General features: G+C 40.1%; 4 protein-coding genes and 1 pseudogene across 4 annotated transcripts; 2 read left to right on the top strand and 3 right to left on the bottom strand.

Annotated features, from left to right (window-relative positions):
• The first annotated feature begins 312 nt into the window (after positions 1-312).
• LOC135676089 (uncharacterized) lies at positions 313-1,458 on the top strand. Its single transcript, XM_065186897.1, has one exon. It carries the CDS (start codon positions 880-882, stop codon positions 1,360-1,362), a length of 483 nt encoding a protein of 160 aa, XP_065042969.1. The 5' UTR covers positions 313-879; the 3' UTR covers positions 1,363-1,458.
• Positions 1,459-1,793: 335 nt separating this feature from the next.
• Positions 1,794-6,534, bottom strand: LOC135676088 (uncharacterized). Its single transcript, XM_065186896.1, has 10 exons — positions 6,342-6,534; positions 6,001-6,038; positions 5,438-5,487; positions 5,287-5,352; positions 4,475-4,515; positions 4,042-4,178; positions 3,515-3,605; positions 2,960-3,031; positions 2,233-2,345; positions 1,794-2,026 (listed from the first exon to the last, which is right to left on the bottom strand). The coding sequence occupies exons 1-10, from the start codon at positions 6,419-6,421 to the stop codon at positions 1,896-1,898; spliced, it is 819 nt and encodes a 272-aa protein (XP_065042968.1). The 5' UTR covers positions 6,422-6,534; the 3' UTR covers positions 1,794-1,895.
• A 4,205-nt stretch (positions 6,535-10,739) lies between these two features.
• Positions 10,740-13,658, top strand: LOC135676086 (sulfate transporter 1.2-like). The gene is made up of 13 exons (XM_065186895.1): positions 10,740-11,009; positions 11,109-11,157; positions 11,234-11,441; positions 11,516-11,690; positions 11,779-11,844; positions 11,919-12,035; positions 12,133-12,249; positions 12,319-12,445; positions 12,519-12,805; positions 12,888-13,078; positions 13,163-13,248; positions 13,349-13,425; positions 13,514-13,658. The coding sequence occupies exons 1-13, from the start codon at positions 10,740-10,742 to the stop codon at positions 13,655-13,657; spliced, it is 1,914 nt and encodes a 637-aa protein (XP_065042967.1). The 3' UTR covers position 13,658.
• Positions 13,659-13,912: 254 nt separating this feature from the next.
• LOC135676087 (acetyl-CoA carboxylase 1-like) lies at positions 13,913-16,936 on the bottom strand (annotated as a pseudogene).
• Positions 16,937-18,335: 1,399 nt separating this feature from the next.
• Positions 18,336-23,849, bottom strand: LOC135676085 (probable protein phosphatase 2C BIPP2C1). Its single transcript, XM_065186894.1, has 10 exons — positions 23,625-23,849; positions 22,317-23,488; positions 21,830-21,888; positions 21,577-21,646; positions 20,303-20,390; positions 19,515-19,675; positions 19,214-19,357; positions 18,966-19,094; positions 18,768-18,879; positions 18,336-18,564 (listed from the first exon to the last, which is right to left on the bottom strand). The coding sequence occupies exons 1-10, from the start codon at positions 23,815-23,817 to the stop codon at positions 18,506-18,508; spliced, it is 2,187 nt and encodes a 728-aa protein (XP_065042966.1). The 5' UTR covers positions 23,818-23,849; the 3' UTR covers positions 18,336-18,505.
• Between the last annotated feature and the right edge of the window lie 1,587 nt (positions 23,850-25,436).

Below are 25,436 nucleotides of genomic sequence, written 5' to 3'. Positions count from 1 at the left end.
TTTCGGAATGAGACATCAACGGATAACAGATCCAAGCAATCAGCTCTCGCACGGGCAACCACGCGTGGCCCATCGAGAGCTCAGGAAAGAACCGGACGAAAAACCCTAAATCCAGTACAGAAAATAGGGATTCGATCGAGACGAATAAAATATCAAGAACCTAGCAAAATGCGACTGCCATGAATAACAAATCCTAAAGCTCCAGTGCAGAATCAATCTTTCCGTGACTAAAAGCACTCACCGAGCAATCAGCTCTCGTAAGGCAACCGCTCGCGAGCTCACGTCATCATGAACAGGACAGAAAACCCTAATTCCAGGTTAGAGAAATAGGAACGAACAAAAAAGACGAAGAACCTTCCGTAATGCGACATCAACGAACAACATCTCCAGGGTTACAATCAAACTCACTCGCCGGCGATAGGGGCGAGAACGATGGCGCTCGCTTCTTCTAGGGTTTCGGTCTCCGGCCCGCCGGTGTTTCTCACGCCTCCGCCGAGGAAATGTCGATAAGCGCTCCAAGAACAGAACGGGGGAGGGTTTGGGATTTGAGAGGTTGGAGTTCGGCTGTCCCATTTATAACTGTCTCGACCACACATCTGACTCGATTAGGCTAACCATGTTGTTAGCGGAAAGCTTGAGTTCGGTTCGATTAGACTCGATTCGATTGTAGACAACAAACCAATGTCTAAATTGTATTAATGAACAGTTATTTATGATAATTGATTTGTACAACAAACCAAGAGAAATGTTTTGAGAAAGAGATGTTTTCGGAATTTGGTTTCCACCCACGGAAACGCATTCCCCCTTCGATTCGGTGGAGTCGCGTGGCCGCCTTCTTCCCCTAAGCGAACCGAATAGGAAGCCGAAGTGCCGCCCAAAATGCCACTCCGCTTCCTCCTCTCCTCTACCGTCCGCCGGTTCTCCTCCTCCGCCCCTTCCGGTGGCGCCGCCGCCGAGTCCCGGAGCCAGAAGCTAGAGAGGATCGCCGATGTGCTTCTCTCTCTCACGAAGGAGGAGAGCAAGGACTACTCCACCCTCTTCCGCCTCAAGCTCGGCCTCAACCACCTGGTCCAGGCCGGCGGCAGCGTGCCCTGGGCGGGATCCGGGCCGGGGCCCGAGGCGGCCAAGCCGGCCGAGGAAAAGGAGAAGACGGCGTTCGACATCAAGCTCGAGAAGTTCGATGCCGCAGCCAAGATCAAGGTCATCAAGGAGGTGAGGACGTTCACCGACCTGGGGCTGAAGGAGGCCAAGGAGTTGGTGGAGAAGGCCCCCGTGGTGCTCAAGAAGGGTGTGACCAAGGAGGAGGCAGAGGCGATCGCCGCCAAACTCAAGGAGGTCGGCGCCACCGTCGCGTTGGAGTGAAACACCAAAGCAAGAAAAATCTCGCCTTCGAGTCATTCTTCGATTTGGTAGTTGTTTTTCTTCAGCTAGGAAATTGGTCGAACAGTTTGAATGCTATTCCTGGTGCATGTGTTCTTTCTTTTCTCATATGATGAACAATGTGCAAGAGAACTTGATGAATCGAAGGTTATGTCGCCTTATTTATCATGCTTCGACTGGTATTATTACTTTCTAAATCTGTCATAATATCATCTACTTATAGATATGATTAAGTTAAAAAGAGATGAAATGATTACTATTCTTCTTATAGAGAAAGATCAAAGGATTTTAATAAAAGTTACAAATAAAAATATCATTTTGACACATTTTGATCAGAATATAATGGGATTTTGTGATTTGTGTATGTTCAATGGGAAAAAACAACTGCAGCAAACAAAAACTATACATCCAGCTTATCCCAAAACCAACTCTACTACCAAATCACAGTTAAAACTGCATGTTCGTCCATAGAAGTTGAAATAGTGTATTACCGCAAGGCCGGAGAACACCTCCTTTCACTCACTATCTTCCTCGCTTTCTTCACTCTCTTGTAATGTCAAGTGGTTCAAGTTCTCTTCGAGGGGTGGTAATCCATCGTCTGAATCGCTACCAGATTGCTCGTCGCCTGGAGGCGACTGAGCGCTATCTGCAGCATAGACGGTATCTACTTTCAGTTTCTGATAATGACCATGAAACTAATGAGCTCAAAACAAATTCATTCAATAAAAAGTCAAAGGCACATAGAAACATGATATTGATGTGCTATGTTCACATCTAATATGCATGCCAAGCTTCTCTCTAAACAAATTCTCAACAGAAAAAGAATCATCCCAACAGGAAGTATGATCATACCTGTTACACCTTGCGGTGGCTTTGGTACTCGTGCATTACTAGATAACCAGGAGTTCTGGACAGATATGATCTCCGATCCCGTCTGACATTGCGAATATGCAGTGAGTAGTTCCCTGCAGGGTGTAAGAATGGAAGTACATTATTTGAACTCAATATATAAAGTATACCATGTTGATGATTTCTACATAAGTGGCTTCCCCCCATTTGTGAGTTGTCTGCATTGGCTGTTATTTTATTGTAATATCTTTTCCTTTTCTCCTCTCCTTGAGTTGGGGATGGTCAATTAGGATCAAAAAGGCTATTACCAACTACATTTGTGAAAGGAAGAACTGAACACAGAAAAAGTCAACCTCCTGAAGCCCTGTCTTAGAAGAAAAGCACTTAGCATATTGTCAGACATGAGTAGGTAGACAACATACAATCTGATACATGAAGTGATTTCCTGCCTAGGGGCGCAAAGCTCATCGTTATGTTCTTAAATTTACATGCAATGACCAAGTCATTTGGTAGCCAAGGTGCACGCACTAGTCTGAAATTAACATTTGATTTGGTCAAACTTATTTCGAATTCCAAGGTAATCATCCAAATTGTATCTTTAGTAACTCCCATGCACCGTAGTCATGGAGAATCAAGTGGCGATGATTGTCAAGTGTGACTGTGACTTCTTTAAAAAAATAGTGATAATCCCACACTGAATTTAAAAAGCATCCAAGTGGAGGGCACATACCTGTTAAGAGACAAGAATGAATGACCCCACTTGAATTTGCCTAACAGCAGATTTGCCATTTCCTCCTCCCCACTGTGAAATGTGAAAGGAATAAGATTTGAATTGCATTCATACACAGGCACTTAATTGTGTAACAGGCAATTAATTATACACCCACTGTGAAATGTGAAAGGATACAAATAGAGTATGCCTCAATAGTTTCATTCCATTTTCAGGATCACAAGGAAAAAAAAGACCATGTAGAAGACGGAAAGAAGAAATAAACTAAATCCCCTCTTAACTTAGAAAGTGAAACTAAGCTGTGATAATATACAAAGAATCAACCCCTTCAACCAAGAGATCATATCAAGTAAACCATGTATTAGACAATAAAATCCAAGAGCGAATCATCCATATCTTCAAACAGTGTTCCAACAAGTCATTGGAATATTTGATCAATAAACTTGAATGGCAAGTGCAAGGCGGCCTGCAACATTGTTTCGGCTTATGATTAACAGTTCTAAGACTATCATGCAACATCCACCATCGAGACAAGGAAAGGGCTAGAGATTGTACCAAATTATTAAAGCTGCAGACAAAGCCTCAACACAAGATAATTCGCATGGATGGCCATAATTCACTGGGTTTGCTGCCACCAACCAAGGCACTGCATCAAGTGGATAAATCACATATAAGTTTGAAGACTTATCATATTACATATGACAGACGGCAAGAGAATTACAGACGACAAGAGAACTATTTTTAGGGGAATTCCATGAACTATAGGACAAAAAAAAAGGAAGAAAACTAGGTAATTAGCTCAAAAGTTCTAAAAAATGATTCTGACCACTCAGAAACTGAACTGTGGACAATTAATGATGGCAATGATGAGAAGTAATAAAAACCTTATAATTTAATAGTGAAAACACATCTCAGTCTGAAAAGGTAACAGTCTATCAGATTGAAGCTCAAATTCAGCATACCCCTCATTTACAATTGTATATGTCTCGGCTTTTCTTTAGAGAAAAAAATGATTAAGAACATTGGTCCAATTATCACAACAAAGAAAAAAGACATCATCAAAAAGCTATTGCAGATCTTACAGAGGCGAGGGGCACCACAACGAAGTTTAATAAAAGGAACATCATTCAGGCGCGCCCATGAGCAATCTACCACAGCAAGTCCTTTCCTCTTGATTAAAGGCTGATCTTCCTTGGAGACGCATTGTTTCCCAACTGGACTGCAGACAAATGCAGAAAAAAGTGAAGGGATGTCGAAATGTGATAAAATTGCATACTTCAAAACTTAAAATATTAAGCCTGCAGAAGACTCAGACAATTGTACATCGGTAGGAGATGAGCTACCACATCATTCAATGACACGATATAAAAAGGGCTCTTGAATGCTTCTTCAAGAAGTGTAATGATGATATGGTGTAATACAATCAAAGAATACATGTACATGCATTTATTGGCAATGATATTACAGGGGTAATATAGGTCAGAGAACTCTTTTGTGCAATGAGTTCATAAGTACCTTAGGACAACGCCACCAAAACCATTAGTTACCCGCAATTCCTGTAAGATTTTATTTACATTAGTCAGTATTTTAAAAACCAGTATGTCAAAAATGACAGTAATGCAAGAGCATAATGAATAATATAATTGCCTGTCACAAAAAAGGAAGAGCAGACTGTATTTTGCTTTACTATTGTGCTTCTCACTGCTTTTTTATTTGAAGGCAGGAGTGTTCATTCTTCCAAGGGGTAGATATTTTCTAATAATCATTACTTAGTTTAAATAGCCCCCAGATATGACCTTATGGAAAAGGGAGCACATTTTGAATCATCCTATGGAACTTTCCCTAATATGACTCAGTGGTGGCTTCGAATGTCCCATATTGGTTCCGTGCCCCATGATATAAATTGGAAAAAAAAAAGAATGTACGATGGGTCTTAGACTTGTACCGGAAAACTATATAGAATTTATCAAAAGATCTTTCACCAAGCCATGCCAAGATGGTCATCTTGATAGAAGGATCTTGATTTGTATCTCTAGGACCCTTGGCAAGGTATGTGAGAGAATTGGTGCAAATATAATGCCAGCACAATATGTCTGGCATGACAATCCTTGATTCAAGCAACCACATGCCAACATATGTAATTTTTTTCAGAGTATATTTATACAAATCTTTAGATGCTAGATTCTATCACCGAAAGGAGAATAAATTTTCAATCTAATTTGAAGTCAAGGAAAAATGAATCGAGTTTCATATAAACTTTTATCCAGCATCCACAAGGGACATATAATGTAAATCAATCAAACCATCGCAAAGGACAAGACACTTACCCTTAAGAATCCAAATCTGGCAAGTTTTCGACCAGTGCACCTTTTGATATCACATTGTCCAAAGTCCTGGTACAACAGAAAGTGGTAGAGAGGAAGAAACAGTTCAGGCATCTTATAAGTGTGCCATCTGTAATTATTTACAAACACATACCCACATTGCAAGCTGAATTCCTGGAGCATGATTTTCCTCATGACATTCTTCTGAAATAGTTAAGACATCATGACTAGCTCCAGTTAAAAGACAATGCTTCAAATATTTTTTTCTAAAACCTATCAACTCTTCCAAAAAATGATTCTAAATATAGCACAACAAACTAATGGCTAGAAACTCAAATTCACAAATGAAAGGAGAAAATGGAACAACAAAACAAAAGCGCGCATTGACCAACGACCAGCAATATCAAGGGCTTGAATGCAAGCGACCTAGTATGAGCATACAAATTAGCCGAGACTAAAATTGAACTTAACGTTCAGCAAAACAGGTAATTGAAGCATATATTTCACCATAGATTTTGATATATTTTCATGTGTATTCCTATGGATCGAACAATAGCTTGCGACACAACTCTTTCATCATAAAACCGAACAGAATCAGCATAATCACTATTTTCTTTTCTTCTTTCTTTGTAAGGATAAACAATCGAAATTAACATAATATAGCACGCAACAATAAACATCCCAAATAGCACATATCCACTGAACTAAACTCCATACCTTCATTTGTCGGCAGGGATCTATCATGATCCTCATCCCTGTAGAATTTAAACCAACAGGAACTTCGTTAGAATTAGCTCCAGATGATCAAAGTGTTGCACAAACCATTTGATCTAACCCAAATATTATACCCTAGGTTATTCTATCTAATTAAACCAAGACAGAAGAATCAACACATCCCGCATGCAAATTTGCGAGTACTAATACCCGCTACCAAAGAAACCAAATCGATGCTGGAAAACAAAATAAAACCTAGTCGGGAAGACGAATTAACGATAGGAGACTAGAAAACAATCGAACAACGAGGAGGATGAGGAGGAGGAGGGCGTGAAGGCTCTTACCACTGAGATCCCCGGCTCGTACTGGTCTGCCCTCGACGAGCGGAGCGATCTCCGGGGCGGCGGGATCGGTTGTAGCCCATGGGAGCCGGAAGAATAGGCACCGCCTCGCAGAGAAAGAGAGGGTTTTCGACAGAGCGGGTTGGCCTCCACGACTGATCAATGGAGTCGGACGAGTCGTACAAAAAACTCGGCCGAGTTAAATTATTGGACCGAATTAATTCTATTGGATCGTCCGGCCCGAGTTAGTGCGCTAAATACTAAAGAATAATTATTCGTGTTGGGTTGAAGATTATAATAGGACGTATGGTTTGTTATATATACATATGTATATATGTATATATATGTATATGTATATACATATATATATACATATATATAAATACATATAGTATTTTTCAAGTCGGGTCAATTCAAACATCACAATCAATTTAGCTAATGCTGAAAACTACAATAATAAATATTTCGATAAGAGTTTCAAAATGTCTGTGTTCATGCAAAATAAGCTTATCAAGGTGGCAATCATCTCGTCGCAAATATATGATTCCAGTGCATATGTATGTATATATATATATGTATACATATATGTATATATATATATGTATACATATGTACATATACATATACATATGTACATATACATATACATATGTACATATACATATACATATGTACATATACATATATACATATATATATATATATACATATATATATATATATAGCATTTTTCAAGTCGGGCCAATTCAAACATCACAATCAATTTAGCTGATGCTGGAAACTACGATAATAAATATTTCGATAAGAGTTTCAAAATGTCTGTGTTCATGCAAAATAAGCTGTTCAAGGTGGCAATCATCTGTTGGCAAATATATGATTCCGGTGCATATGATTAGAGAATTAACGAGGATGCATTCTTCAAAGTCGGAGACAATTATAACGGCATATATAAAGATACAGAAACATAAATACAGGAAGAAAATTTGGAAGTACAATGAAGCGCTCTTCAAGCTTAACCCTTCGAATCTTTCTTTTATCTCCCTGCACGCATGTAGCCTAAAATTCTCTTGGAAGACTACATTCTTTCCCACCTTGGGTAATCAAAGACCTGTTCATAATCGAAATTAGAAACATTGGAAGATAAGCAACTCTGAAGATATGTTTAGAATCAACTCTTAAAGTGTTCAAAAGCATATATGTTTCCGCAAACCCTATATGTTCAAAAGCATATATGTTCAAAAGCATATATGTTTCCGCAAACATTGGACTGGAGCAAGCGATGCATGATGACAACTCTATATTGATGCTTTCCGCAAACCCTTATATATAGCCAATTCCTACAAACTAGTGATATTGCCTAAAACACATATGGTGTGCTGTCTTTGAATACTGAAATAGAACCGGTTAATTCTACGATACTACGAAGTCCTAAAATTAAAAAAAAAAAATTAATCACAGGTTACCTAAACACAATAGGGGCAAAACTCGCCAAACTGACTCTTTTTCTAGGGATCCAAGTTATATGAAAACCAAAAAAGGTATCTAGGTAATCCGAATAACATGACTTCATGCATAAAAATAACAGGAAAAAACATCAGGAAAAAACGTATCTACTGATGACAAAGAATTGGGGCGGCAAACAAGATTTGGACACCGAACATATCATACCCCACTAATATTTTACCTTCGGAACGTCAGTAACGGGTGTTATCAAATACCCAGGGTTCACGGAGGAAAAGCTCACGACCATTCATCTGCACCGTTCCAGCAGCTATATCTTCCGCACGTTTCTGAGCAACTTCAGCTTTTCTTGCTGCTGTTTCAGCATCCTGGATATGAGTACCAACAGTATGTTTAGCTGCTATAAGTAACTAAATTCTGTACATAAATCAAGCGAAATGTGAATTAAGATGCACCAATTAGTTTCAATTGCCAAACCCATTCATCTACATGAAATTACTCAGATGTCACATGTAAATAGTTCACAGGTTCATTTGTAGCTTAGATCTCAGAAATTATTAGATAATTGGTGGGGCAATACAAAGTATAAGGTAATTGGCTGCTCAAACATGAAGAAATAATAGTATGAAGAGAACCATGAGCCTAGCAGTTCATGATGTTTTGATTACACAATTTATCCAAAATATCCAAGAACCAGTGAATCCAAGAGAAAGAGGTGCCACTCTCATAAATTACCGAAGTTGATATCTTGCTATATGGTAAATCAAGGTCGAAATTGCCAAAGGCTAAGGACATATGCATTTTATGAAAATAACAAGGTGCAAAAAAACTTTAGCTCATCAATGAAATCAAACTAGTTGATAACATTGGTCCTCATTTCACACAGTCTTCGAAGCAAATTTAACACAGAAAACGTGCAAGATCCAAAATTTAAGGCTGATCTACTTTTTGTTTGGGCTTACGGTCTAAATCAGTTTACGACTATAACTCCGACTGCAGCATGTTCAACGGAACGAATTAGAACTCCAGCTACAATGAAACAACCATAAGAAACCATCCCTATCTCCAGAATAAGAGACTTCAGAAGACATTATTGGATTTGACTCTCCAGTGCTGAAGCATAAAGCGGTAACAAAACCGAGCTTTCGTCCGGTAGAACCCAAATCACTCTTAAAGATGAAAATATACAATCCAGCAAGGGCGAAACGAAAAAGAAGACCGAAAATTGGAACCCTAAACGAAGAAAATCGTGCTTTGAAACCCCACTGATTCATAAAGACGGGAATCTCGATGGAACGAGAAGCAAACGAAGAACCGGAACCCTAGAGATGAGGAAGGAACGAAGGTCGAACCTTTCGGCGCTTCCATATCAGGAATTGAGACTCGGAGATGGGCGTCGGCCTCGACCCCCCAATCCTGTCACCTCCGTTGGCCCTCTGCTGCTGCTCTTCCGCGCCCATTCGGTGAATCGACGAGAGAAGCGGAGCAGCACGAACTCGCGCCCTAATCTGAAGTTATTCCTCGTATTTGCATTTAGATACCTAATAATAATAATCTTCATTATCATCAGCATGATAAATTACTAATAATTATTAATGATATTATTAATTAATGAGTTCTTAAGGATTCCTATATCATAGAGTGAGTGCCAACCAATTAGATCGGGTAAAGTTGTTGGACATTACCCAATTCTCCTATAACTTGCAGCGGAGCTCTACGTCCAACAAAAGTCCCTTTAATATTATTACAGGATAACAACCGTCAACTCCTCACATAATGACAATTGGGTATACCGGGAGTAGGCCGTTATTAAGACATTTTTTCTGAGCTTTTGAATAATGTTTATTGAGTTTGTTTAGTCCAGTTATTTATTAAGTCGATTTGGTTCAGTTAGAATCAAGTAGATATATATATATTCCCCTCAGACAAAAGTGGCCAGGTTACCATGATAGAGAAGAAATCGTTGCTTGATGTAACTCATATCTAAAACATCAGAAAAAAAAGATTCGTTAGTAAATCCAGATGGAAAAGAAATATATATTTAGTTGATTTTGATAGGGCTGTATCAAGATTTGTTTTCTTTTAGGGGTCATTATTCCATTCAAAAAACTTCCAAATAGATAGATTTTGTGTGAAGAACATAAAATTTAGGTGCCGGATCTTTTGCATCGATGCTCGTCATCAGATTCACTGAATGCGGACAGGTTTCGGCATCCTTCTCACCTTCCCAACTTGACACATCCTTTCCAAACTACTTTTGAGGTCACCGGGAATCCCCTCTTTACACATTCCTAAGACAGCTCTAACGGAGGACATTAAAAGGGAGCTTGGACTCACCATTTTGATGTGATTTCTTCATTGGTTTTCTTGGGGAGGTGAGGGTGACTGGATCTCTCTCTCTCTTTCTTCTTCTTCTTCTTCCTTTGTTTCTTCCTTTTGCTGACATATATGATGTGCTATTTGTCATTGAAATCTCATATGCATCTCTGGTTGTGGAATGCAATGCACCCTCTCTTTGGGTACATTCCACAAATCCTTGGAAACATGACATAAGAAATGAGTGTGAGAATTCCATCGTTAGTCTTAGGTTTTGTTCATCGTGGAAGACAAAAAGTACCGTCACTTGAGAAAGGAATTATAAGAACCATCAGAAGTGCTCTGCTTATCGATGTGGTGAATAGAAACCGCGAGTCTTTTGACTCTGCAATCACAACCGCTGAAGTCTTTGTCCTTTGATTCTGTGATTCGGTGCACCAATCAAACAGGAGGTTCATGGCCTGATGCAGACGCTGCTGTATTCTCGTCATCTTCTTCCCCAAACCATCGCTCTTTGGTTTGTTCATGAGATCCGTTTACATGAATAATGATCTTGATCGCATGCATTATTCTGGGTTGTGATAGCTGTTGCTGATGGGTGCAGGAAACTGACAAGGAGCTGCCATGGCCAACCAATCTGACTCTTCCTGCGTGCACAAGGTTGGGTTCCCTCCCCGGAGAAGCTTGGCGACGGATTTCACCCGCGGGCTGAAGGAAACATTCTTCGCCGACGATCCTTTACGCCCTTACAAGGATCAACCGAGATCGAAACAGCTCGCGCTGGGACTGCGTTTCTTGTTTCCAGCTCTGGAATGGGGGAGAGACTACAACCTCAGCAAGCTTAAGGGCGACATCATTGCCGGACTCACCATCGCAAGTCTTTGCATCCCTCAGGTATTATCTATCTATGATCGCGTCGTCCTCACCCGTAGCAGACATTGGCGATTCTAACACGCACTCGATTCCTCCTCACTCGCTCCCTCGATCTCTCAGGATATTGGATATGCAAAGCTTGCCAACATGGATCCGCAGTACGGACTATGTGAGTTGATGTCCGCTACCGTAAGCTAAATCTTAGCTCTCATATGACACTACCAATTCTGCTGCTGCTGCTGCAGATTCCAGCTTCGTTCCGCCGCTGGTTTATGCGGTGATGGGTAGCTCGAGGGACATCGCTATCGGACCCGTAGCGGTGGTGTCTCTCTTGCTTGGGGCTCTTCTGCAGAACGAGTTCGATCCTGTGACCCAGAAGGAGGAGTACCGGCGGCTCGCCTTCACTGCGACCTTCTTTGCCGGAGTCACTCAAGCAGCTTTGGGTTTCCTGAGGTGAGATTTCTGATGCTGCATTAGTACTCTGACTCATACATACTCCACGATCAAATCTGAAATCCATGTTCCAGACTGGGGTTTCTGATCGACTTCCTCTCCCATGCTGCCATCGTGGGATTCATGGGAGGGGCTGCCATCACGATAGCACTTCAGCAGCTCAAAGGGTTTCTCGGCATCAAGAAGTTCACCAAGAACACGGACATCGTTTCCGTCATGAGGTCCGTGTGGGGATCAGTCGAGCATGGGGTAAAGCTACGGCTTATGTTTCAAGCTTTGCTTCTGCTTCTTGTCTCTGAGTTCATCCTTTCTGACGGTGTTCGACTCCTTTCTGCAGTGGAATTGGCAGACGATGCTGATCGGATCAGCCTTCTTGGCTTTCCTTCTGGCTGCCAGATACATCGTGTGTGCATGCTCTTATCTCAGCTGAATCAATCTCGTCAACCAAATAAGCCCTCTGATCAGCTTCGTTTACAGGGTAAGAAGAAGAAGCAGCAGCTCTTCTGGGTTCCAGCCATTGCTCCGTTGATCTCCGTCATCTTAGCCACCCTTTTGGTGTACATCACTCGTGCCGACAAGCATGGTGTTCAGATCGTAAGTCCTTCAGCTCAGAGATCTCTCCATTCCATATCGTAAGATTTGTCGGTCTTTTACTCTCTGAATTTTGCCCAAACACTTGATGAACCAAAAGGTGAAGAAAATAGAAAAAGGCATCAACCCATCGTCCGTTGATCAGATCCGCTTCGCCGGTTCGTTCGCTGCAAAAGGTTTCCGGATCGGAGTGGTGGCCGGAATGGTGGCGTTGACGGTAACTAAGATGGATCTCTGATTCTCCTCGCAGGAACTTTGCTCTAACATCTCTCTCTGAATCCATCAGGAAGCGGTAGCGATCGGAAGAACATTTGCGGCCATGAAGGACTACCAATTGGATGGAAACAAGGAAATGGTGGCGCTAGGAACCATGAACATGCTCGGCTCCATGACATCTTGCTATGTAACCACAGGTACCAACGGTGTCGGAGGAGGAACAGAGCAAGAATCAAGCAGTCAGGGATCATCCGGTGTTCTTGTTTGCAGGTTCCTTTTCGCGGTCCGCGGTGAATTATATGGCCGGGTGCCAAACCACGGTGTCGAACGTGGTCATGTCGCTGGTAGTGATGCTGACATTGCTGGTGCTCACACCCCTCTTCGAGTACACCCCGAACGCCATCCTTTCTTCCATCATCATCTCGGCTGTCCTGGGACTGATCGACTACGAAGCAGCTTACCTCATCTGGAAGGTTGACAGATTCGATTTCATGGCGTGCATGGGAGCCTTCTTTGGCGTGGTCTTCACGTCTGTGGAGATCGGCCTCCTGGTTGCGGTACGGACGGATGTGTTCATCATCTAAAATCTGCGGTAGCCAATTGGTGCGGTGATTAGTCTCTTCGTTTTGGGGCTTGCAGGTATCGATATCGCTGGCGAAGATCCTGCTGCAAGTGACCAGGCCGAGGACTGCTTTGCTGGGGAATCTACCGGGAACGATGATATATCGGAACGTGGAACAGTACCCCGAGGCAATTAGGGTTCCCGGAGTGCTGATCGTGAGAGTTGATTCCGCGATCTACTTCTCCAACTCCAACTACGTCAAGGAAAGGTACCGTGTCTTGGCTCCCTTCTTTACGATCTGATGCAAATCCCAAGAGAAGACGAAATGGAATTGCTTAGAACCGCAACGCAGGATCCTGAGATGGCTAAGAGATGAAGAGGAGCAGCAGAACGCAAATGATCTGCCGAGAGTCGATTTCTTGATCATCGACATGTCACGTAATGAGTCGCACGCTGACCTCTCCGTTCGTCATCAGTGTCTCATCTTTCCCTTTCTCGAGCGACTAATAACGCATGGAAGCCTTCTTCTGCTTTGCAGCTGTTACGGACGTAGACACGAGTGGGATTCACGCCTTGAAAGAGTTGCACAGAGGCCTACAAAAGCGTGAAGTGCAGGTGGTAAAGCTTCATGTTTGTTTGTTCGAGGTAATTGAAGAGTGGGATGGCGTGAGCTTACAGGTTTGATTTGGTGCGGATTCTGTAGCTTGCCATTGCGAATCCTGGTGCGGTGGTCGTCGAGAAGCTCCGTTTGGCTGAGTTCATTGAGCTCATAGGGCAGGAGAAGCTGTTCCTCACGGTCGGAGAAGCTGTGATCGGTTGTGCACCGAAGGTAAGTGAAGATGTGTGAGGCAGAAGGTATAGGAGTTCATGCAGCAGAAAGTAGAATAAACCGGCGACCGCTGATATTACAGTTCATGTACTCATCAACTTAAACTAAGTGGTGAAGAAGACCACGAGAGAGAGAGAGAGAGAGCTTAGCTGCTCACATACTTCCAGCTTCGATGAGCAGTCGAGAGTTTGTCTTCAATAATAACGTGCAGTGGAAAGAGAGAGAGAGAAGGGGGGGTTGCAATCATGTGTGAGTTGAGCACTAACAGTAAACTCACTTCATTCCATCACTATATGCCTTTGAATAAATACCAGCAATGGCACCACTTCCTGATAGGTTCTCAACTCCCAAGTCATCTGCTTTTCCTACTATAGTGTCTATGACCCATCTGATCTCACCATTTTCCAGTTTCAATTCATGAGCGACAACAGATGAACTGATGCGTTTATAGTCTTCTGGAGACAGATAAATGTACTGAAAGCCACGTTCCGGGCTCAACTCATCAGACCACCCCACCCTAAAGCAAGATTTTACTTCTTGAGCTGCTTCAATCCAAGCACCAGAATTTGCTGCCAGATAGATTAAAGGGAGCTTCTTATCACAAGCCAAATTGGTCACTGCATGAAAGAATGCATCTTCTTTTGGACCAAATGAACCAACTTTGAAGGTCACATCATTTGCCACAACTACAATCTTCCTCCCGCCAGGGAATTCTGGTGTGGACATCTCCATTAACCACGTTACCATGCCAATGTCATTGAGACCAGAAGACCGGCTCACGGGAACTAGAGGAGTTCCCCAAGCTGCATGACTGTCCACAAACATCAGTTCTGTAAATTTGAACATATCATTGTTATCATTCATTCAAGTACCAGAAGAAGCATAAGATGCCCATGACCGTCGAAGTGCGGTCTCAAAGGCCTGCATACATGTTAGATCGCCTTTAGAATAACAGACTAAGAATTTTAACATCATTCAGCGCAAAAAATGCCTGATTTTAATTTACTATGTAATGGGAAATTTTACCAATGGGAAATCATAACAGTAAGTTGTATTGTTCTTCCTTGCTGCCAAATGCTTTTTATCAATGGACCCCAGCGGCTGATACTGAGAATTTGATGGGATACCAAGGAGAGGACCATTTACACAGGTGGCAGAATGGTAAACCATTTCATGTGAATTGCTATCCTCCACTTCTCGATAGATCTAGAATAAAATGAAGTCAATTGCTTATTTTCAAATGGACTGACAAAAATCAAAAACTTGATCGATTCAATAGGTTGCATAATCCAAATGCGTTAACCGCAAACCATTTTTCCATGACTTTGCAATATATACCCTATTCGACTAGTCATTTAATGTGGTAGACTTACATGAACTATGCAAGTATGACCAGTAACATTGGTCACCACAACTCTCCAGGCAGTGAGCCCATTAGAATTCAGCCATAGCTTCACTTCCCACTCAGAGACAGCCAGACGGTGCATACGAACACCAGCCAGTTCATGAATCTTGAGAACCATTTCTTTTAAGATCATACAAACAGTAGTTTCATCCTGTCAAGAACAATCTAGGTCCGTCATCCTGAAAAAGATTAAAAAATTATTATCTAATCTCACTACATTTACTTCCACGTTGGATAACTTAATTGGGCATCTGATAAGTAACAGAATAAGGTAATGATGGAAAAATTATTACCCAACTGCTTGCAAAGGAAAACTAAGAAAGAAACAATCTAGAAAACTATGTGTAGAAGTAGAACTAACCTTGAAGGTGGTAAAAGATCAGGAAATCATTGCTCCCGCAGTATGCAAATGTACATGTGAGAACGATCAGATCTGATAGTCGTGTTATGGACATGCAACTCCAACTCTTCTAGAGCGGCCATTAGTGTAATTGGTTCCACCAGGAACTTCAACAAATTGATCAGCAATTCTAATGTGCTCTGCATTAATTTTTAAGTCTTCAGGAGTTGCCATAGCTCCCAAAAGAATTGCTTTTTCAGTTCCAAATGTTTCATAAGCCCATGTTCTGATACTTTGCATGAACTTGACTGCTGCCATTCCATTATTTGCAATAAATATACTGTGGATAGGAGTCTTTCCACCAAGAGTTTTGCAGAAATCATCAACTTCAGAGAGCGCAGCAGCATGTCTGACTTGAAATGTTCCATTTACAAGCCCATTCATCCATGGAGCTTCTATCATAATCGGTCCCGTTTGTGCTTCAGACACGCTGCAGAGTCGAATGATAGAGCACTGAGTCGAAGACTGTGTATCCAAGGCTTTGGATCATTATATAAATCATAATTGCTTGAAATACATAACTACAAAAGAGATCAACAGGCATTTGAAAGTACTTCATATCAAAGCTTACAAATTTCAGGGTTTTGTTCTCGAAGTTCCGATATGATTCTATACTAACTTAAGCTTCCACGCACAGATCGTGAGCGAGCTTTGTGAGCGACCATCTCATGTAAAAGTAAATATATGATCTGGTTAAATTCTTCAATCTCGATTAACAGACTTTTCAAGAAGAAAAAACCAGCAAGGGCATATGATGAATCAGTTAGTTACAAATGTCACAGTGTGCTCGCTACAGAAATCACTTCTAACAGTGAATTTAATTTGTCATATTTCAGCATTAATTTAGAACCATAAATGAATGTAACGATTTTGTGACGCTTAATCTAACTAGGCGACAATTAAAAAGGATACATTTGTCAGAGAAAAGACATGGGATAATATAGTTTGGACCAAAAACAAATCAGAGGAGCAACACGATCAATTAATCAATCATGAGCTTTTAAAACATAAACGAAGTCAAGAATAAAAACCTCAGTAGCTAAATTGAAACAACTTTGTACAAAAAAGAAAACGATTCAGTGACACCAAACTATGACATTTAATCATAGAAGAAACTAGCTCCCCATACTTTTGAGAATTATATAGGAAATAAACAACTAAAAATACCAATTACATCTCCATAGTAAGATAAATCGTCTACCATCTGCACCATATTTTAAATCATCACAAAACCCGTCAAAGAGCACCTGGATAGAAACCGATTAAATAGCAACTTAAAACATTAGATGCAGCAAATCGTACCAAATAACGATGCAAGATTGGTATAACAAGCTTATGCTCCTTCGAAGCTCAGTAAGAAAACAGAGGAGGGTGTACAGAACGCAAGAAAGAAGGAAAATTTCAGCGAGGGAACAAAGGAAGGTGAATTTTGGCTCACAAAAAGCGCACACGGAGCTACGAACAACAGCGACGCAAAAAGAGGGTAAATTTGGGTAACTCACATCGTGGGTGGGCACCGAGGGGGCAAGATCCCCACGCTTGAGGCGGGCCAAGAGCACTGCTAGGAGTACATTCGCCAAGACGGCAAATATCCGAGAAATAACGAAGACAAAAAAAGCGAACGGCGCCGACGGAGGAGAGAGAGAGAGACGCTTTAAATGGGCATGAGAAAAGCCACGTGACACCAGGCCGCTTCCTCCTCCCGGTCTCGCTCGATTTGAAGGAGCGGGCGAGGTAGCTCCCAACTACCACCTTCCGATCCGATCCCTCCATTTTGACCACAGCCGCCGCCTCTTCCACTCGGAAGAATCAAGATTCCCCGCAACACACAATAAGAGGAAAAAATCGATTCCATTCCCGTCAAAATCCACGAGTCATCGCTTTCCTTCTCACCTTCTTGCCTCCTGCTTATTTTCCCCCATTGTCTATCCTCGTCTCTGATGTGACGAGGGAAGAGGAGGTTGGTGACCTCCTGCGCGCGACCTCGTGGGATTCTTGATCTCGTGGGAGTCGGGTGGCGTCGATCACCAACTCTTCCCCTCCGTAACCGTCCTCTTCCCGTCAGCGAAAGGAGTGTGACATGTTGAAAGCATGATTTGAGAGATTAGGTTTCGTCGGTTCGTCGTTCATGCGTCGGTTTAGTGGTATCCAAACCCATCCACCGGTTATAAGCCTCCGTGCTTACCTGCCTTGCGACCGGACATGGACAGGAAGCCCCCACAAGTGGTCCCCACAGAACGGTCAACCATTTTGGCTCCCATGCTTCCTGGAATTACTGTGGGTAGGTGGCACACATGGCTCCAAAATAATAAGCGGGTGGGCCCGTTGCAGGCCCGTAAGCGCACCCGCCCACCATTGGCAGGATTTATTCAACTGACATCTAAAATTTTGAAGACATTTACACCCCCCTCTATTATATAATTAAAGATGTTAAAATCCACTAATGATGCCAACAGTTCTCTATTTTGTTCTCCACACTCTTAAAAAAAAAACACCATTTTCTTCTCCTTTATATACCCATTGCAAAGAGTTCTCAATTTAATCTTTGAACCTCACCTTGCCTAACTCATTTCTCAAATGAATGCATTAGAAAGACACGTATTAAAAAAAGCACAATTTGGACAGAATGAAGATGACAGCTTCCCATGCTTCCACAGCTACAGTGGTTGAGAGTCATGTTGTGTGATCATGGTTGAGCTCAAATTTTGGTCCACCTACCTATCTCACAAACAAAGCCAGTTTTCTTCTCATGATTATACACCATTATTAGTGGGAAATGAAATAAATAATAATAATGATCATGTTTAGTAGGAAATTATGTTTTAACCAAACTTAAGGAGAATTAGCCACCTCATCATTTATAACAAATCTGAGAATTATAACAACAAAAATGAGGCATGAGAAACACACATTATTTAGTCTCTTGGGTTTTATTGAACAACGAGAAAATTCTGTTATGTTATAAATAAACTTCATATATTAAAATAAGTTGCGAGAATATCAATATCAAGATGCCAAGTTTCATGAATCTCTTGGACTATAAGATTTGCTTCTAATTCAATTATTCTTCAGATTCATGCAGCTGTACTACCAAAGTAAAAGATGGCAAGCAAACAAGACCTGCACAACCAAAACACGAGAGGAGAATGAAGTCATACCAACTAAAAATTTGTGATCACTAACGACCAAAAGCTGATAGATAAACTCCAGGAAACAAAATCCAAAAACCGGAAACTACTGACTTTAAGACTCTTGTTATTAACAAAGTCATCGGCTGGATCTCTCAACAATAGAAACGATGACAGTAACATCATCGAGTTTACCTCCAGTGAAGCCAGGATACCCAGCTGCAAGGGCTGCATCTGCAAATGGACTTCTAGCAGATGCTGATCTCCCCAATTCCTGTGCCATTGTTGCTAGGATCTCTGCGATTTCCTGAAATGTTATTTTTCGTTATCATCACCAACAGAATATGAAAAAATAAGTTGGTTAGGATACAAGTAAACGGCTTTGACTCTAACCCTGGGCTTCAGACTCGCTTGCAGCGATTTTGACACAATGTCTGCTACTTCATGCTCATATAGATTGTCGAACAGGCCATCAGTTGCGGTCACAACAACATCCTCTTCATGCAAGTCAATTTTGTACATCTAGGATTCAAGAAGATGCATGACGATAATATAGCAAAGAAGTTCCTTGAAAGAAAAAAAAAAATGTGATGCACCAAGTTTGTAGGTCCATGATAATTGCTAGACAAAGATATTTATACCTCAATGTATCTCGAAGGGTCATCACCCCTCTGAATCTGGAAGGGAAAGTTAAACCCATAAACCATCGGAGTAGACCTTATGAAAACTGTGTCATTCCTTATCAGAATAAATCCAGAATCTCCAATATTAGCTACATGAAGAACCTGTATAATAGTAACACAAGAAATTGTTAAAGAACTCCCAGTTCTGGAGAACATGAGAGCCATCCAAACTATAGGATCTCAGATGCTGCAACAGCAGGAAAAAACATAGATGATAGGATCATGTGTCTTAATATTTCCGCAGAATATGAGAAAGCACCTGTCCATCAAAATAACCAACCAAAATCGTGGACGAGCCTGGAGAACTTGCTTCAGCGGCAGCCTTGGTTAAGATTTCATCTGGTTTAGTTCCTTCATATTTTGAGACAAATCTCTCACAATTCTCCATCAGTTCTCTGGCATATAACCCCGCATTGATTCCTGAACCATAAGATTGAATATGAATGCAACTTCAACAGCTAAGAAGCAAATAAGGTCACATACAAGACTATAAAACTAATGGTTGGCCAGTAAGAAAAAAGGTGAAAATAACAAAAAGGTCTCGTATTTGTGAGGAACACTGGGCACGGAAGTCTATTGCAAGCAAGGAGATGCTTCATGGTTTGATCTTTCATCGCTGTAACTTCTGCCAGTTTAAATCTTGTTGTTGTGAACTTGATACATTATCTCCACAACATCTCAATTGAAGCTTTAAGTTGCTGCAACTTTTCCACCGTACCACAACATCTTGATCAAAGCTTAAATTACTTCAAATAAAACCTTTGTGCCAGCTAATGCTTGACCTGGTACTCATAGCTATCAGGTAATTTTTAGTTACAAGATGTACAGGACATATTTCAGATTCAGACTCTGGTCCTGAGGTCAGTCTACAATTTGTCTACTCTGGACCTGATACTCATACAATTTGTAACGCGAGTAAATTGGCAAAAAAAATTCAGGTTCTTCAGTTTCATTTATAAAATGATATAAAAAAAATTTAAACAAATCAACTGGAATTTGTCTACCCAATGATGATGATTTATAATAAGAACCAAGAAAGGGCAACACCTTCTAGGGACCACTGTCCGACTCCATCAGCTACACCAAACCAGTTATTCAAAGCCACAAAGTACGCATCTTCACCACCTGTCAATGCCTGGCATTATTATTTCAAATCACTAACCTTTGATATTTTCAGTCAGAGACAGAGTGCAACATAATGAAATAAGATATTTTGAAATCAACATACTAAAGCAAAACTCGACTGAAGGGACCGAGATTCATGAAAAGGAGAGCTATATAAGTTATATTGTCCAAGAGTTCAGAATTTTGAAAAAAAAAATTCTGTTGCATGGTTTCTACCAATTGTACTTAAGGGAGCACTACTAACATGTTGGATTTTACATTTCCATCATTAGATCACTGAATTAAGCATCTGGTATGAAAACCAAATATGCTCACTGGAATTAGCATGCAGCAGAAACTAAATAAAGGTCAAATTAAAGACTTCTGATGGAAAAAGCAGCTTATAACTATGTAATGTAATTTATAGGGTTACACAAGATATCATCACGAAATTTATGTAGTAAAATTAATATTAACATGAACCTCATAATGTGTTATTGATACCTAATAAATTCATTTGCAACTTAAAATGGTCAATACACTTAAAACTTAAAAGATCCAATCAAGAACCATTTTCCATGTGCAGATGGTTCTATTTCTGCAATCAATTGGTTCAAATCTGCAAGAACTCTTAATCAATTCAGCAGTACTTCAAGAATTGGTTACAATAATCACTTTATACAAATACAGTAGACACTCAGTTTTCCAAAATAGCTTGATGATTCACATATAACAAAGTGATTGACAAACCTTATTTAACAAAGGCATAAGGAAAAGACCAAAAATAGTAAACAAAAAGAAAAATCATGAACCATTTTGATTATCCAGTGATTTGCCCTCAACAAAGATCAATAGCCTGAAAGCGTCCATGTAGCCGAAGTTAAAATTATATTCTTTGAACCATGGGTTTTTTGTTTCAGATATTTAAACTTAAAGAAAATATTTATTCCTACTCTTAAGGCAGGATGTTTCATCTTATAGAAAATCACGGGTATCATCAAAACATGGAGGACAAAACAGACCCTAGAACATATGATTTCGAAGTATGAATTCATATTCTGATCTCCAAACAACATAAAAATTAAAGTTGCAGACCCATCAATTATAAGAATAACTATAAATGCCAGTCAAGAAGACAAATATTTTTAGCCAATAAAAATGGTAAAGAATTATTTAAAGGCTTTGGTTTAGATTATCTATGGGACTTGCTTCAGTACCTTTGAAGGATGAGGTAAGATTGCAGCTCCAGAAGACAAGGAAAGCAAGTGTGCTGGTACCTGGTCCACCCTACATAGGAATAAAACTGTATCATTCATATATAAAAGCATTAGTTTGGCCTAAAAACATCTTGCAGAATATCTTTTTTTTTTTCTTTTTTTTTTGTGGTAACAAAGAGAACACAATTCTGGAAAGGAAAATTGTCATTGTTACATTAATTGAGAGTTAAACAAGAGAAAATATATACGGTACCTATTATAACCTGCAACTTCAGCATTCTCATCTTGTCTCATTCCATCAATGGTTTCAGCCTGTTAATACGACAAAGCTAAGTAACGTCAAGCTTCAAAAACAAGAATCAGTTATTGTGCATGAATCCGAACGTGCCGAAGAACAGCCATGAGGTTCTCTAATTATATGTTCTTAGACATGCAGTTCTTACAATTTACATCCTACTATTATCCATCCATGTAAAGCTGGTAGTGCATGAACATGGACATCAAAAGATGTAAAAGTGTTAGATATTCTAGAAGGTAGGAAATTGTCCACACTACATCATGAAAAAAAAAAATCTAAGTTAACTATATGAGAACAGCTGAAAACAAACTACCAACTTAAGACTTATATGAAAACCAGAAAGATTATTGTTTACCCATAGCATGTTATGCAATTTTTTTGCATATTTCTTACATAAGTTCACAGATAAGAACTAAGAAAGGAAATAGAATAAGAATATTACTTTGACTAAGCTTTCAACAGTATTGCTGTCCCCATGGTCATCTGCATAAGAAGAGATTAATTCCACATCCACATCAGTGATGTCCTGAGCTGCCCTAGACACTTGTGAAGCCCCGATATCTTCAAATTGGGCTTCCATGATTTGAATAGTCTCATGAACTGGGATTTCTAGATTCTCAAAACTACCACTACGTTGGAGCATTCCATCACCATGAACATCTTTCACCTCGTCATCCACATCAGGGCTTCTTGATTCCTTATGTTCTTTAGTTGCTTCAAAAGTCATTTCATCAAGTGAGTTATCTCCAAAGTCAATGTCCATATCAGAGGTTCTCCCTTCACTATATTCTGGTGCCTTTTCTACTTGAGTTCCATAGCTTGATTCACCCTCTGACTCATCCATACAAGAACTACTCGATAATTGTGTAGTTTCACTGACAGAATTCACCTCCATATCCATGCATTTAGCCGGAGAAACTGATCTCACTGATGCTCTCAAAGCAGAATCAGAATCTTCATCCAGAGACTGAACAACCTGATCTTCTGGTGAAACATGAATGTCCGAATCAATATCTCGTACTACCTTATCATCATTGCCAGAAGCATGTCCTATTAATATGTTTGTCCACTCAACACAACACTTTGCTTCATCAACCTTATTGCCAACATCCACGGAGTTTACATCCTCTTCCTCATCTTCTATCAAAGATCCAACATCATCTATTGCAGAGACACAGCTTTCTTGGCTTAGTTGTGCGGCCAACCCCTTCAATTCTCCGTTACCACAAGATTCCCTGGTTGCTTCTGGCTTCTCTACCTCGGTAACAGTAATCTTTTCTTCACTGGCTACCGCAGTCTCCTCCAAACAGACCCCAGCTCCAATTTTTGGAACCATCTCGACCGGTTCCCGGTATGTCCGACCCAAACTGTAGACTCCTTCAGCTGTTACGTCACCAATTACGACTGGTTCCAATCCCTTCATCTCAAGATCGGATCGTTTTGGTGTTTCTTGGCTCATCTCACAAGAATCACTTTCCGTTGGATCTTTCGCGTCCGCTTTCCCCGAGTTTTCCACATCCTTCTCAAGAACACTGTTTCCAGAAGCAGCAACCTCGTCCCGCTTCACCTCGGTCGCATCACCAAATCGGAAGATGGTGCTGCCGTCGGAGCACTCTGTCGAAATCACCATCAAACCCCCGATAAAGAACAGCAACAAGATCAAGGGCAAGACCGACAAGGCGTTAAAGAACGCCGCCAATCGCCGCCGATCCATAGTCTAGGAATCAAATGGGAAGGGAATCTGAAGTACCGGTGACGGATAGTATCTCCGAGAAGGATCTAGAGAGGGGCTTCGTCACGGTCCTGGACCTCGGCAGAGGCAGCGAAGGCGGTCTGGAGAGCAAGCGACCGAGAGGGAGGGGCGTTGGAGGATGAGGGGAGAGCTTGAAGGAGTCGGGGCCAAGACGGAGGTCGAGGTGCCCAGCAAAGAGGATCTCCGCCATGAACGACCTACGGAGACGGTGGTGGTGGCGGCACCTATCGGTACTACGTGCGATCGCTATCATGTATCGTCCCTGATAAGGACACGTGGAAAAAAAAAAACGAATCGCACGTGCTACGGAATCCGCTTCCCCCGAAGACTCCCCAAACCCGCTCCTTCTCACGTGCGAGCTGAACGGGTTGTCCACCGAACACTTGGCGACCGACGACAAAACTATTTCTTTTGATTTTTCAAAGAAAATAATACTTTATCAAATACATGTTTTCTGAAAAATGATAAATTCAAATTCTTTTCCTCTTAAATCAAACCAAAATAAAATATAGATATATAGGATAAAATTAAATATAAAACATTATCTCGAAAAAAAAATTATTAACCTGAAGGTGTTATAAAAGGATTTGAGTTGCCATGTCCTTTTTGGATCACATCACATCATTTCTCTCATGATTTGACGGATTTAACCTTTGATTGGCTGGACCACAGTTGACCCATGTCCCACCAATCATTCCTCGCCTCATCACTCGTCTTTCTCAAAACCTCCTCCGTTTTCTTGTTGATCCTCTCTAAATTATGATTATTTTTATTTTATTTATATATGAATAAATTCATTTTTTGTTATGTGTATTTTTTAGTATTATTAATTAGGTTTGATAGTAATTTTATTTTTAAATGGAAAATGGGATAGGAGATGAAGGATGAGATGGGAAAACATTCCCCGCTCTACCTCACATCGATGACATTCCCAAATTTGATGATTTTTTTAATAAAATATTCATCTTATTGGATATTTTCTAAAAGTTGTCTCTTTTTTATTTTTCCTAAACAATACTCTTAATTTAAAAAAAAATAAACTCAAAAGTTTTTTTTGTCTATTATTTAACCATTTTTAATTTTTTACAATGTTTTCATTTGATTTGTTTACAGTGTTTTTTAATAGTATTTATAGGATTTTATTGATATAATGAATACATTGTAAATATATTAAAAATATTATAAGTGACATCAAATCATATCTCTTTATTGTAATCCTCGTTGATCATTATAATATTATATTTTTAGACTTATAGTTAGCTTGGTTGATGTTATGAGTCTATTTAAATCATTTATGATATTTTAAAATATACTTTATAATATTTTTATTGTGATGACCGAAACACTATAACAGGTAAAAAAAGAAGAAGAAATAGTTTGAATATTTTTTAAATTAAGGTACTATTTACGAAAAGATAAACTGGAAGGCATCAATTGAAAAAACCCAAAATATAAGTATTTTTATAATAAAATTGCCCTATCAACTTTCTAAACCTTTTTGTTTTTTCAAATACTCCTTCCAAGAAATTGACAAAAGAAAAAAGATAAAACCCTATGCCTTAAGCCACTTATTTTGATCCCTCCATGTCTTTTTATCAACTATACTTTGTTACATCCCCTTTTTTCCAAAAAAAAAAAAATTAATTTTATTTTAGTATAATGGAAATGAAAAAAATACAATATTAAAAAAGGAAGAACTTCCTCACATGTAATACAATTACAAAGGCATAAATTACACAAATGTCAATTGTTTGATCGAGCTACGTTAATGAATACACATAGCTAATAGCAATTTCCATTGATAACCAT

This window comes from Musa acuminata, chromosome BXJ1-6, assembly GCF_036884655.1.
Source record: "Musa acuminata AAA Group cultivar baxijiao chromosome BXJ1-6, Cavendish_Baxijiao_AAA, whole genome shotgun sequence".
NCBI lineage: Eukaryota > Viridiplantae > Streptophyta > Magnoliopsida > Zingiberales > Musaceae > Musa > Musa acuminata.
Note: the sequence above shows the minus strand (reverse complement) of the source record. Positions and strands in the feature narration are given on the sequence as shown.

Excerpts from the sequence above, each read along its gene's own strand:
- LOC135676089 (XM_065186897.1), top strand. The coding sequence starts at position 880 with ATGCCACTCCGCTTCCTCCTCTCCTCTACCGTCCGCCGGTTCTCCTCC.
- LOC135676088 (XM_065186896.1), bottom strand. The coding sequence starts at position 6,421 with ATGGGCTACAACCGATCCCGCCGCCCCGGAGATCGCTCCGCTCGTCGA. Across the intron at positions 4,179-4,474 it reads TTTGGTGGCGTTGTCCTAAG|TCCAGTTGGGAAACAATGCG; the intron begins GTACTTATGAAC and ends ATTTGTCTGCAG. Across the intron at positions 2,346-2,959 it reads TCATTCTTGTCTCTTAACAG|GGAACTACTCACTGCATATT; the intron begins GTATGTGCCCTC and ends TACACCCTGCAG.
- LOC135676086 (XM_065186895.1), top strand. The coding sequence starts at position 10,740 with ATGGCCAACCAATCTGACTCTTCCTGCGTGCACAAGGTTGGGTTCCCT. Across the intron at positions 12,446-12,518 it reads ATCTTGCTATGTAACCACAG|GTTCCTTTTCGCGGTCCGCG; the intron begins GTACCAACGGTG and ends TCTTGTTTGCAG. Across the intron at positions 12,806-12,887 it reads AGATCGGCCTCCTGGTTGCG|GTATCGATATCGCTGGCGAA; the intron begins GTACGGACGGAT and ends TGGGGCTTGCAG.
- LOC135676085 (XM_065186894.1), bottom strand. The coding sequence starts at position 23,817 with ATGGCGGAGATCCTCTTTGCTGGGCACCTCGACCTCCGTCTTGGCCCC. Across the intron at positions 23,489-23,624 it reads GGAGATACTATCCGTCACCG|AGTGCTCCGACGGCAGCACC; the intron begins GTACTTCAGATT and ends TGATTTCGACAG. Across the intron at positions 19,358-19,514 it reads TTGGTTATTTTGATGGACAG|GTTCTTCATGTAGCTAATAT; the intron begins GTGCTTTCTCAT and ends ACTATTATACAG.